This window comes from Tupaia chinensis, unplaced genomic scaffold (genome assembly GCF_000334495.1).
Source record: "Tupaia chinensis unplaced genomic scaffold, TupChi_1.0 Scaffold000257_1, whole genome shotgun sequence".
Taxonomy (NCBI): Eukaryota; Metazoa; Chordata; class Mammalia; order Scandentia; family Tupaiidae; genus Tupaia; species Tupaia belangeri.
The window spans coordinates 4,154,396-4,168,626 of NW_006159737.1; the positions used below are offsets into that span (position 1 = coordinate 4,154,396).

Sequence of the window (14,231 nt, forward strand, 5' to 3'; positions counted from 1 at the left end):
AAAGAAAGCCAAAAACCCCCCCCCCCCCAGGGTGGATGACCATGCCACAGTCCCTTCTCCTCCATTCTCTTGGGATCTTAGGCACACACATGTGTCCAGTGTGAGTTTAAGCTACTGGGTCAGGGACTTGAACTGCAGTTGACTATGTGGGAGTCCAGCGACATAGCCACTACACCAACTGCTGGTCCCTGAAAGAATATGAATTTTGTAATCATCATTTATTCACCTATTCCATAAGAATTTTATTGAGCATAGTCCCTCCTCTCATGGAACTTAGTCTCGCGGGGTGGCAGATATTTAAAAAGTAAGTGTAAGTAAGTACTTTTGCGCTGTGACAGCAGCTGCGCAGGAGTATGGGTTGCAGGGAGCACAGGTGGGAGTGAATGAGACTTTAAATCAAGGAGTAGGGGACAGTACCATATAGTCTGGGAACCGAAGAATAAGGACAAAGACAACCAGGTGACCAGTGGGAGAACATTCTAGACAGATGGAAGAGCATCTTGAGACCCTCATTGGGAAAGATCTGGAAGAAGTGAAAAGGGCCAGACCACATGGGAACTTGGAGTCTTTGCAGGGAAAGTGTGGAGAAGTTACGGGAAGGTTTTTGAACTCTGGCGTGTCATGATTTTCTTAAAAAAAACAAAAAAAAAATTGGCTGGCTTCTGTGGAAATTGATTAGGGAAGTGGAAGAGAGAACAGTAGAAGTTACTGCCATGGCTTTTCAATGAACAGAAAAAAGAAATACAAAAGTAGAAATTTACAGAAGCAGGAATTTTAATATTCTCTTGCAACTCTCTGAGTACATGCAACTCATTTTGGAGGTTACCATTCTGGATCAGCATGTCTCAGCAGAAGCCGATCGCCCCCGCTCCTGGGGACACTGGTCATTTTGGGTTGACACAACTGTTGTACTTCTTGTAGAGACCAGAGCTGCTGTTTAATACCCTTCTGTGCACGGGTCGGTCCCTTCACAAGAATTATCTGGCCCATCTTATCCTAGGCCGAGTTTAAGAAATTGATGCAGACAAAAGATTAGGAATAAGATGACGGTCATAGTTTTATGGGTAAGTAGAGGAAGTCAGGATGTCAAGATATATTAAGGAGGTTAAGATGCATTTGAAACATCTTATTAGAAATAGAAAATTCTAGGTATATATCTCAAGTGTCAAAAAAAAAAAAGAGTTTTTTTTTTTTTTTTTTCCCTTTGCAGTAGAGAACCCATAGAACTTACTGGTGTTCTAATTATAGCTTTCATTTAGGGTGTATACTCATTTAATTTCAGTTTATATGAAGTTGATAATAGGAATTATACCTTTTATTATAGTCTTAATGCTTGATATGAGACTATGTAGGAAACAATTTTGAGTTTATTTTATTTATTTTTTAAGGTTTTTGCCATAGGGTATATGCAACTCTCTGTGGAGAGACTAAGAGAGGGAACGTGAGAAATATTTCGCCCCACGTCCCAGGAGAATGGCCATACCACGATCTCTCCTCAGTTCTTTTCTCAGAATTTTGGGCACACATGCACACTTCCTCAGCATGAGTTTTAAACCACTAGGTCCAAGACTCAAACCACATTCAACCATGTGGAAGTCCAGCACGTTAACCACCATGCCAGCATTTCCTTTTTCAGATGACAAGGTATCAGGTGGTATTTTCAGTTGTGAAGGCCAAGAGATAAAAATCAAGAATATTCTCTAGGAACTTATAATTGTTTAAAACGAAGCCATTTGAAAGCATAAAAACCGTTCTAAGTTCCTGAGTAGTAAATCACAAGGAAACAACATAAAAATCAGCTGGCTGGAACTGGCTCATAAACTCATAGTTTGTCCATTTCTCCTCTCACCACTTTGAGAAATTTTAGCTAGAATATACAGTAGGTATTTGAAACAAAATTGTGGGAGATGTCGATGGCTACAGATTATATCAGTTTCCTTTAGATTTTTTCCATGGACATATGGGGTAAGGAGGGGGACTTTCATGTTCATGAAGAATTAAAATTTTTTTCACCCCATGTGATCAATCTTTGCATATTTTAGATCTTTGGTGTTTTTTCGTATGACAGGTTTTCCCTGTTCGAATTTGTTTTTTAAAAATTGATAAGCTGCTGCCCTCTTGTGGGAAGCTTATGTCATTGTGTTTCTTTGTTACTCGTATTTCTTTATTTTATAATAGATTAAGTTTATTAAATACAATAGCATGCTCAGAGATGATCTGTAGTTGGAAAAGTCACTGTCAATCTTAATTATTATTCTAACATGTTAATCATAGCTATTGCTTCTTAATATTAACGATGGAATATTTTACCTGTTTTTGAAAGGAGTAAGGCAAATGCATTTGAAACTATACCCCTCAGGTTAACCATGCCAGCAGCAATATAATAAAACAAAGACCTTTTTATTTGTGTGTTTAAAACTACTGCCTTTATTCAAACAGCTTTGACATACTCATTTAAAGTATACAGTCTTTTTTTTTTTGTATAGTCAAAGATAGGCAACTTCTATAGTCAAATTTTTGAACATTTTTTTATGTCTCAGAAAGAAACTCTGTACCCCTAAGCTATTGCCCATCTGTTCCTGCCTTTTCCTGCCTGACTCCCCTACACTCAACGCTGTGACTAATTACTTGTTTACTTTCTGTCTCTATGGATTTACCAGTTTTAGACATTTCATATACATGATATATGTGGTGCTTTGTGATTGGCTTCTTCACTTAGTGTAACATTTTCAACCATGTGGAAGTCCAGCGCCTTAGCCACCATTCATATGTCTTGTAGCGATACGTCAGTGTGCTCCATTCCTCTTAGGCTGAATAGTGCCCCACTGTGTGGCCATACCACATTTGTTTATCCGTTCATTAGTTGGTGGACATTTGAGTTATTTCTACTTTTGGTTCTAATGAATAATGCTTCTATAAACACTTATGTACAGGTTTTTATGTGGACATATATTTTCATTTTTCTGTGTATATATAGGGGAGTTGATTTTGGTTCAGATGGTAACTCTGTGGAACTATTTGAGGAACTGCTGAGTGTTTTCCAAAAATGCCTGCACCAGGGGACCAGTAGTTAGCGTAATGGCTATGTCGCTGGACTCCCATGTAGTCGACCATGGTTCGCGTCCTGGACCTGGTGGCTTAAACTCACACTGGGCATGTGTGCGTGCGTGCCTAAGATCCTTAGAGGAGAATGGTGGAGAAAGGATTGTGGCATGGCCATCCCCTCTGGGGGGGTGATTTCTCGCTTTCTATCTCTTTGTCTCTTTCTTTCTCGCAAGCGCACGCGCCCAATAAGAAAAAAAACTCTCAAAAAAAAAAAAAATGACTGCATCAATTTACTTTTCCACCAGCAGTGAATGAAGGCTCTGGTTTTTCCACATCTTTGTCAACACATGTTATTATCTGACTTACTGATTGTAGCCACTCTAGTAGGTATGAGGTGGTATCTCCTTGTGGTTTTGATTTGTAGTTGCCTGATGATTAATGATGTCTAACATCTTTTCATGGGCCTATGGACATTTGTATGTCTTCTGTATATTTAAACCTACTGCCCTTTTATATTGTGTTATTTGTTTCTTTATTGTTGAGTGATAACCTTTCTTTAAATATTTTCATGAAGTATCTCTACCCTTTTACTTTCTACTACCTATATTGTTAGAATTACAGTGAATTTCTTGTAGACAGCATGTAGTTGGGTCCTGTTTTAATCCACTATTCTCATTTCTGTCTTTATTTGATATGTTTAAACTATTTATATTTATTCTAATTATTGATATGTGAGGGCTTTAAGACTATTTTATTTTTTTATTATCTCATTTTGTTGTCTTCCCCTTTTAGAACTTTTGATTTGTTTATAGTGTTCTTTGAGTGTTTCTCTCTGTATCATTTTTTCTTTTCTTTCTTTCTTTTTCTTTTTTGCCAGGGTCTGCATGCTCTCACCAGAGAGACACAGAGCACCTCTCACCCCTGAATGGGGCCTGGTTATGCCACAATCCTTTTTTTACCACCATTTCTCCATTCCATCAGAAGTTTGGCCACACATGCTAATAAACACTCACCTGTTTTAAAGTCTCTGGGGCCGGGATTCAAACTGATGTTGGTCATATGGGATCTGGTTCCCTAAGTACATGTCTTAGGATTAGCCCTGTATGATCTTTTTAGTGTTCCCTTTTTCTCTTTACAGAGAGTTTGTAGTCTCAGGTTCCAGTCTTAAGAAAGAGGAGAAAACATGAATTATGCAGATTAAACTTAAAAGTATGTCCTATCTGTAGCTGTTATAGTATGGTTAGCAAAAAAACATTGAGAAAATAGTCTTCTAGTGTGTCAAAACTTATTTAATTCAATAAAAACATTGCTCACATCATCGAACACATGGAGTTCCAACATAAATCTTCATTTTTTTCAGTTACTTTTTTACTTTGTCTTCCCCTTTAACATAAATAAAAGCATCATCCAATATTCATGTTAGAACTGCACTTACCCATCAGCCGTAGCCATAAGTTACAGATCTAAGTTCCATGAAAATCAGCTAACGTGTTCTGTGAGAATCAATGGGCTACGTAGAATTAATAATTAAGAATTACAGATTTTATTTGTGAAATTCTGCACTACAGATTCTTTATGTCAGTGTAGTTTATAATAAGTAATGTACCTATATGTGTATATTAGACGTATCAGTGTATGGATACACGTAGAATATGTGGTCACATGCTGTCCTTAACGTCAAACCAGTTTAATCCTCAGACGTTGAACCGCATGGTGCTGAGACTATTACCATTACCCTGGATTTTTACAATCGATAGCACTTACGGTTTTAGTTGAACAGGTCTACCTGAACAGACTAACTGCAGAAGCAGACATGTCACTGATTCCGACCATCTCTGTCACCCTGTGTCTATATAATGGTCTATGAGCTGGCAAGTGGATGTGCTCATCTCAGGTAGACCATACAGGAGACTGTGGCTACATACAGTGTTTTCTTTTTTATTTGGAGAAGTTTTTGCTATAGGACATGTGTGCTCGCCAGAAAGACAGAGACAGAAAGACAGAAAGTGAGAAATCACCCCCCAGGCGGGATGGCCACACCACAATCCCTTTTCCTCCATTCTCCTCTCAGGATCTTGGGCACACACACACCTGGCAGAGTTTAAGCCACTGGGTTCAAGACTTGAACCATGGTTGACTACATGGGAGTCCAGTGACATAGCCATTATGCCAACTGCTGGTCCCTAGATATAGTAATTATGAGTACAGGATCCCTCCTCCTGAATAGAGAGGAACTATACATTGGTAATCTCTATGAGCATGCTCACAGTTACCTGAACGTTCATGACGGAGTGCTCTCCTTCTCTCATTTTCAGACTCCAAGGAGTTGAGTGGTATCTCATTTCTGTTTCAAAACTTTGATATTTTAGAATGTAGAAAAGAGATAATCCATTTGAGTTCTTGAGAATAGTGCAGAACATCTGTTTAAAGGGTTTTCTAAAGTAATATTTTATAATCAGATGCAGAGCAGCAAAAATAGAGTCAATTAGTTCTGCCTTAAAACTTGGCAATACATGTTTTTGTGTGTGAAATGTTTAAGGACATTGTTTAAGGGCATTGCTATAAAATTGTTCAATATGCGGCTGTCTTACTATAGACTTTTAAATTTACTCCTCAGTACTGAACAACCGCACATATGTAATATCCCTTTTAATTTTTATTTCTGTGATGTGCTCACGTGCAATATGTAACTCTGAATTTGTCTTGACTTTTCCCCCTTTCAGCTTAATGAGTGGTGTTAAGAACAATGTTGGAAGAGGGATCAATGTTGCCTTGGCAAATGGTAAGAATAATTTGTCTTGGTTAGAGCTGTAGACAGTAGACATTTTCGGGTTCTGAAATAAAATGCTCTCCACTAAAGGGCTCAGGTTAGAGTGCTACTCATGACACCAAAGCCCTCTCCTCGTCCCCTTACCACCATATTACAGATGAACTTACTGTCTGAGGATTTATAACATATTTTATTTTTTGTAGAGGTTTTTTGTTTTTCCTTTGCCTCAGGGAGAGTGCGCTTGCCTGGTAGAGAGACAGAACAGTGAAAGGGAAAGTGAGAAATTCTCCTCAGGGGGCTTGGCCATGCTGCAATTCCTTCTCCTTCATTCCCCTCCCAGATCTTGGGCGTGCATGCACACGCACCCAGTGTGAGTTTCAAGCCACCGGGTTCAGGACTCAACCACAGTCAGCTATGTGGGAGTCCAGTGATGTAACCACCATGCCATCTGCTGGCTCCATAATATGCTTTCATAAAAGCATGCTACCTTGCTGTGTAGTATGTGGAGAGCTTCCCCTGAAATTGTCAGGAAACAACCAATTCAACGTTACATTCGTGAAATCTTACTGCTCATTTTAGAGTCCTAACATAAGAAGTGCTAGGTTGACAAGAATGAGGATGTTTAAAATGGCAGAAGGTGGAGACTGGGGGATGGGGAGGGGAGGAACAGAGTGAGAATTTATTGTGACTTTTAAATCTTGTCTACATTCTTCTGATGGGTTCTTTAGTGTAAATACATTCATTGAGTCCTGAACATCTTGAGTATTCTAGAAAAATAAAATCTGAAAATCTGCACCCTTGAAGTAAGGCCTGACTGCTTACCATTTCTCTCTAATTCGGTACAGTTAGTATTCTGTCAGCTATGTGGGATGGTTAGAAACTACCAGCTACTTTACCCAATTCAGAGTGAAGGAAAACATTTTTTAATTCTTTCACAAGTTGAACATTTTTGCACTTCTACTTTCTTCATTTTCCTAGGTATTGGTCTATTTAATCAATAGCAAAAGTATATTTTAAATGCAAATTTTATAAAAACAATGGCTATAAAATAGAAAGTGGCATCTGATTCAAGGAGTTTCTTTTTTCTGGTAGGTTTGTATATTTTTGTGTAATTATGAAGTATAGGAAAAAGGTAACACGTAAGGATGAAATATATCCGCCTTTGAATTGGAGTGGTCTACAGTCAGTAATGAACTTCTGTTTGCCACTTTCTGGCTTAAAAGACAATGAGAAAATCTGGTCCAAAAACTGCCCTTGAAAAACTTTTCAGAGGATGCAATTCAGGTTTAAAGTTGTCAACGTAATTCCTTCTCCGCTAATGAATTCACATCAATCATTGGATAAGATCATTCACCTTATACAGTGTATGGTATATTTCAGTTGTATTTGATATGAATTCAATCTCTTTCAGGAAAAACAGGAGAAGTATTAGACACTAAATACTTTGACATGTGGGGAGGAGGTAAGCGTGAATAACTTCACTTTTTCTTGTTGGCACTGACTTAATCACCTCTATGTAATGGAGGGGCCGTTAGTGAGAGAATAGTGGTACAATTTGTGAGTTCATTTGGTTTATCTTAGTTTCTTTTAAATAAATTTCCAGCTTATATGTAAGTGATCGAATTATATGTGTTTTATAGTCTGTAAATCTGTGGTGTGTAATTGAGCACAGTAATACCAAAATTGAGAGTTTTCTAAAAATCTGAGTCTTTTTTTTTTTTTACAAGAGAACTAATTCAAAGCTTATAATTTGAAGGTCTACATAACCAATTGACTGAATTACTTTCTTTATGAAGGATTTTTCAGACTCAGAAATTATTTATGACTAGAAACATTCCATATACAAGATAAACTGTCATATTTTAGAAAAGCTGCAGTTCTATTATTCATCCCTGTTGTGTCTTCTGACTTAAGGCCAATTATTGAAGTTGATGAATATTCGAGAGAAGGAATAGAACTATCATTCTGATTGATGGGACTTAAAGCAATCCACAGATAATTCTCCTCCCCATATTTGTGAATCCCTCAAGGAGGATGAAGTTTCAGTATGCAGAGGCAAGGGACTGGTGCTTTGAAGAATGTGTCCCAAAAGAAAGGGGTTTCTTCCTCAAGTTGAAGGAATGCAATACTGGTTTGTCTTTTACTGAAGTTAAAGAGAAATGAGGATTTCAGTAGAACCTCTTCTCATTTGTACATTCCTTGGAAGCCAATAACTACTAGACATCCTGAAATTTATGTTGAATTTTTAAACAATTCCGTTTTTCTGACATTTTTTCAGCTTATAGTAAGATGTCCATGTATTATTTATTTCCTAAAGGAGATGAGGTAAACATTTCATAGCCAGCAAAACCACACACATGTAAAATATTACCATCCATTTTAGATTATAAATGTTTTATTAATCGGTCTTATCAACGTGTAGGATGTAGAAACACTCTTCCGAAGTGGTGGTTGAAATCAGTTGTGTGACCAGAAGCACTGATACTCCCCACTCCCCTCATCACATTAGGTTAATTATTCCTGAAAACACTCTTCCAGTGAAGATGTAGTTGCCCTGTACTGCCATCCTCCCATGTAATTGGAAATAAGTTGTTGGCTACTTGGTTAGACTTCCCAAATGGAAAATGTTCTTACTATAAGATAGAATTAATGAGACAAAAGTCTTTGGAATCTTGGCTGTAGAAAGAAACCAAGTGAATTCAAAGTAACCTAGTTTTGAAATATTATTAGACTTGGGGATTACAAAGCAACCTGAGCTGGTAAAGAGGTCATGATGTAAAATGAATTGGAGCTCCTGACCTTTTTATCTGGCATCACCAGTTTGCAGTCACTGAAGTGGCTTATTTTGAAGTCCTGGTGGATTTTGATTTATTAGATTTAGTGAGTAGTGACTGTAATATTTGTCATAATTAGTTTGACTTTCAGTGACAACCTAACCTACATTCCTTACTATAGTTCATGGCAAGTAGATATACCTAGAAGATCCTTTAAATCTCTCTGTATGTGTGTTTTTACAGATATATCTTTCTCTCTTATTTTAATTTGCTATGGGCCAAAGAGAGAGAGCAAAAGTGAGAAATCACTGTGGCCACACAACAGTCCCTTCTCCATTTTTCTCTTGGAATTTTGGACACACATTTACACACACTCACGTGTTTTTCCAGCTGCCAGGTCCAGGGCTTGAACCACGTAGTAGGCCATGTGGGATCAGCTGCCTTAACTGCCCTGTCACCTAGCTGGCCCACATATATTTTTCACTTACAGATCATTTTGAGAATGGAATGAAACCTATATAGCTCCTCTTTCTAGGAAAGTATCCATAGAAACAGTTTTACCTACATTTAAGAAATCCATGAGCCTCTCCTGCCCCCTAGCCTCAGAATCAGGTTTTTGATAGTCCCGGTTACTGACTACTCAGAAATCTGTAAGATTCTTAAATTATCAGTCAAGCTCTGACATGACTTTGCTATGGCTTTTTCTTAGCCCCAGGAATATCAGTGCAAAAGACATAGTATAAATCATGTTTGGGAAAATGGAGTTGATGATGGATCTTATAAGGGACAAACTCTACACTAGAAATGACTGACTGGTTTACAGATACTTCATATTTTATACTATTGATTTTTAGAGCTAATCACTTTTAACAACCCCCCAACTCTGTCTTTTATTTTTCAGATGTGGCACCGTTTATTGAGTTTCTGAAGGCCATACAAGACGGAACGATAGTCTTAATGGGAACATATGATGATGGAGCAACCAAGTATGTAAACCTAAAACTTCATACAGCTTTTTGGAGCTGTAATTTATGATTTCTTTTAAGCAATACATTATCATTTGGAAAAAAATTTGTAAACTAGAATGAAGTAATTTACTATCAGATAAACACTGTAAACTTTTTCTTTCTTTTTTTTTTAGTGAGAGAGACTAGGAAGGAGTGATTGAGCAGATTGGGGGGCTTACTATAGGGGTGGTATGTTGGACAAAGGTGCATCATATTGCAGTCTTTCTTCCCAGCCCCCTAGTCAGCTAGAAGAACAGGCATGTACCACCTCCCCTGGTCTGCTTAAGCCAGGCCTCCCACAGGACCCCAGCCACCAAGCAGCAACATTCTTCTACTTGCACCACCGTGGAGGGCCTGCTTGTTTGTTTATTTTTTTTTTAGTTTGCTCCCTTTCTGTTTACTTTTTATGCATTTATTTTTGTGAAATTAGAATTACATTGTACATAACATTTTTTATGCTTTTATATTCTGTTTTTAAACCTTAAAGTTGTTTTGTGTGGTTTTTTTTTGGTTTTTTTTTTTTTTTGGTATTAATATTCCTCAGTAGTATTTTTTTTATGGCTTAAGAATAGTTAGTTCACTAGTTCACCCTGTTGGTTTATGCTTATGGCCGGATTTTTCATCTTACAAATAACAGTGTGATAGATATCCTTGTACATGATTTTTCTTTTTGCACTTTTAATTATGTCCTTAGTGTAAATTTCTAGCATTGTAATTTTCTTTTTTTTTTTTTTGGAGAGGTTTTTGCTATAGGGCGCATGTGCTCACCAGAAAGACAAGAGACAGACAGAGAGACAGAAAGCAAGAAATCACCCCCTAGTGGGGATGGCCACGCCACAATCCCTTCTCCTCCATTCTCCTTTCAGGATCTTGGGCACACATGCACACGCACCAGCATGAATTTAAGCCACTGGGTCCAGGACTTGAACTGTGGTTGGCTACATGGGAGTCCAGAGACATAGCCATTATACCAACTGCTGGTCCCTAGAGTTGGAATTTTCAAAGACAGAGATGTAATATCTTTTCTATGAAGTTTAACAGATCATAGTTTTTAAACTTTTTTCCTTAAAATTGTATTTTGCAGTTTTTTTTTTTAAATTATACAAAAGTGCAAAGAAGAAACAAGTTACAGTTTATCTTACTAGCTGGTGATAATCATTGATATTTTTGTTTCCATTTCTATCCCTGACTTTATGCACATATTTTCTTTATTTTAAATATTTAGAATGATTGTATTTGCAGCATATCTTTTCATTTATGTGATTATTTTCCTATGTCTTTAAATATTCTTTATAACAAAGTTGTTCATGTCTGCTTAGCTTAATTTTAAAACATGTTATGATTTGTAATCTATTTAACAAGGGGGCCGGTAGGTGGTGTGGTTATTAAGGTCACTGGATTCCCACATGCCCAACTGTGGTTTGAGCCTTGGATCTGGTGGCTTGCTTTTTCACTTTCCTTCCTTCTCTCCCCCTTTCTCTCTCTGTCTCTCTGACCCTCTCTGGTCAAATTAAAATGAATAAAATAATTCTTTAGAAAAATTTATTTAATAGGATACTTATTACTGGACACTTAAGCTCTTTGCAGTTGTCCTACTTAGCAAAATGTATTATCCTATAATTATTGAACAATCAATTTATTTCCTTAAGGCCATTTTTCTAGAGAGAAACAGAGAGAAAGGGAGAAAGCACCCCTCTTCCCCAGGAGGCATGGTGATACTGCAGTCCCTTTTCTTCCACTTCTCTAGCCCCTCAGAAATTTGGACATGCCCACGCTCGCGCCCACATGGAATCCATCTCCCTTAACTACTAGGCCACAGGGCCACTCCATAGTATTTCTTGATTTTTGACTAGAATGTTCATTTAAAAAACAAACTAGAGGGAACCAGCAGTTAGTGTAATGGCTATGTTGCTGGACTCCCACATAGGCGACCGCGGTTCATGTCCCGGACCTGGTGGCTTAAAACTCACGCCAGGCGCGTGTGCATGCGTGCCCAAGATCCCGAGAGAAGAATGGAGGAGAAGGGATTGCGGCGTGGCCATCCCCCACTGTGGGGTGATTTCTCGCTTTCTGTCTCTATGTCTCTCTCTGTCTGTCTGGTGAACGCATGCGCCCTGTAGTGAAAACCTCTCCAAAAAAAAAAAAAAAAAACCTAGAAAAGAACGTGGTGTGCATGTTGAGCACCCCAATCCACACCTTTGAAATCCAAAATACTCCAAACTGAAACTTTCTGAGTGCTGACATACCAAAAATAGAAAATTCCTCACCTGATGTCACATGAGTTATGATCAAAACACAGGTACAACACATAGTATATTCAGCGTCCCCAAAAGACTCTGTATTAATGATATATCATAGTTTTTACTGTTACTTCCCTACGTGTGAATAAGTGTTAGAAGATGATTGCTTGTCAGTAGCGTCTCAATTCGGAGTCAGGAGTGTTAGTGATCCACAGACTGTCCACATGGGTGGCTGAGAGGGAAACACCTTTGCTTTCTGATGGCTCAGTAGACACAAACTGTGCTTCACGCACAAAATTATTTATAATATTATATGAAATTACCTTTGAGCTGTGTATTTAAGGTCTGGATAAAACACGAACGAATTTCATGTTTAAACTTGAATGCCACCCCCAAATGTCTCATCCAGCCACTCCTCACTTAATAGCCCACCTGTTTGCTAACCGCTCAGACTTAGGACCAGTTCTGCAGTACAGGGACTCCCCCATCTCAGTCTTCATCTCGTTCTTGTAGTCAGTCAGTGTTCACTACAGGAAGCATCGGCAATCAGGCAAGACTACCTCATTTATAAATTTGTACTTAATCGTGTACCCATAGTAGTATTCAGATGAAATAAAAAACAATTAAGCTGGATTTATATTATTGGGTTGTGTGTCTTGTCCCTTTCTGGTACTTACCTAATGTATGCTTTTTGTATGGATCGAAGTACATTATTCTAGTGTGGTGTCACATGATATCTATCAAAAAATTTAGGGAGCCATGACACACCACAAGACATCTGCCTTGGAGCTCCTCGCTTATGGACCAGTTCACGGAAGGATCTCATTGTAGGTGTGGAAGTCGGTTGTTAAGTGAGGAGGTCCTGAAATGAAAATAAATCCAAGACATTTTTCCTAAGCATTTTGGATAAAAGATATTCAACTTGCATCTAAGAAAACTTACATTCTAAGGAATATATAGGTCTTTGATGGTGTCTATGTTTCACCCTAATCCCCACTAAAATAAGATTTTTGTTTATTAAGTAAAAACTAAAATAGTTTGAGCAAGCTAAATATGGCTCTCACATTCCCAATTTTGGAGAATACTCCAAAATGTTCATTTCATGCCTATGTGAAGAGTTCAAATATGAATGTCTTGGAATAAGAAGAATCTTCACGTTTACCTGGGACAGAGTCCTAGCCTAGGCCAGATTCCTTTGGATTTTCTCTATGAATTACTGAGCTTCTTAAACTACTAAAGGTGCCAGGATCCTGGTTATTTCTCTATTTGAAATAAAAACAAAATAAATACAATGAAATGCTGTGTTTTTGGGGTGATCTCCCTCTAAATTATGCCTAATAGTCCTTAACTTGTTATGTAGAGCAACAGTAAAATAAATATGTCCCCCAAATCATTTGATACTTCAAGTATTGGAAGCTTACTGGCCTTTGTCTTTTCCAGGCACAAGACACATGCCTCTTTTAATTTTGTATCATGTTAAGTTTCTAGTTTGTTTTCTCCTCCTGGCTTTATTTCTTGGACATTCTCTCGTTGATTATTATCTCTCATATAATGAATGCCCCCAATCTAATGCAGTGTTCCAGATGTGGTCTGGCCTGGACAGGGCACGATTCCGATGCAGCTCACCATGTTTTAGAGATTACATTTCTTTGAATATTCATGCAGACTAGTGTATTCATTTTCTTTAAACACTCACATCACATTTTTGGCTCCTAAGTTTTTGGTTGTTTCATTTGATCTCAGACTTTTTCTTTTTGAAACCACTGCCAAGTCAAGTCTGTCTTTTCATTCAGAATATGATTTTGTATAATCTAAATGAAGGACTTTATATTCATTTATCCTTGTGGAACTTAATTTTGCTGATTGGGGCTCACATTGTCGTGGTTCTGACCTTTGTCCAATGAGGTTTCTATGATCCAGACTTTGTATTCTCTCCAATGTCGTTCTTATGTCTAATTGTAAGCCATTGATAAAAATGTTTACCAAGGGCAGCGTTCCACCCTGCTGGAAGCCCCTACAAGGGAATCATTTATTAATCGACTGCAGAAACTACTTTTCAGACAATTGCCAATGTACTCCAAAAGGCATATCATCCAGCTGCTGTCTCATTATTTTATTTTAGTCATAATAAAATTTTCCAAGACTATCAGACGCTCACTTGAAACTCATGGGCTATGCTAATTACAGTACTCCGATCTCAGAAACCTCGTCAAAAGCTGAAATAGCTGAGATGACGTAACCTTGGCTTTCCTTACTCTTTTCTCTTTCCCACTGCCCACCCCTTCTTTCTTTTTAATATTCAGAGGATTTCCTTATTGTCATTTATTCTAGAATTTTGTTAGGAATTAAAAGATATTGGGTTGTGGGAAAAGCCAAGATGTACTTTTCTATGTTT

At 37.8% G+C, this 14,231-nt stretch overlaps 1 protein-coding gene across 1 annotated transcript in view; it reads left to right on the top strand.

Annotated features, from left to right (window-relative positions):
- Positions 1–14,231, top strand: part of FAM3C (FAM3 metabolism regulating signaling molecule C) — a 38,132-nt gene that overhangs the window by 15,399 nt on the left and 8,502 nt on the right. Inside the window, exons 5-7 of the mRNA XM_006149216.2 lie at positions 5,769–5,827; positions 7,227–7,277; positions 9,491–9,575. Of these exons, the coding sequence (XP_006149278.1) occupies positions 5,769–5,827; positions 7,227–7,277; positions 9,491–9,575 (195 nt within the window). The remainder of the gene's footprint in view (positions 1–5,768; positions 5,828–7,226; positions 7,278–9,490; positions 9,576–14,231) is intronic.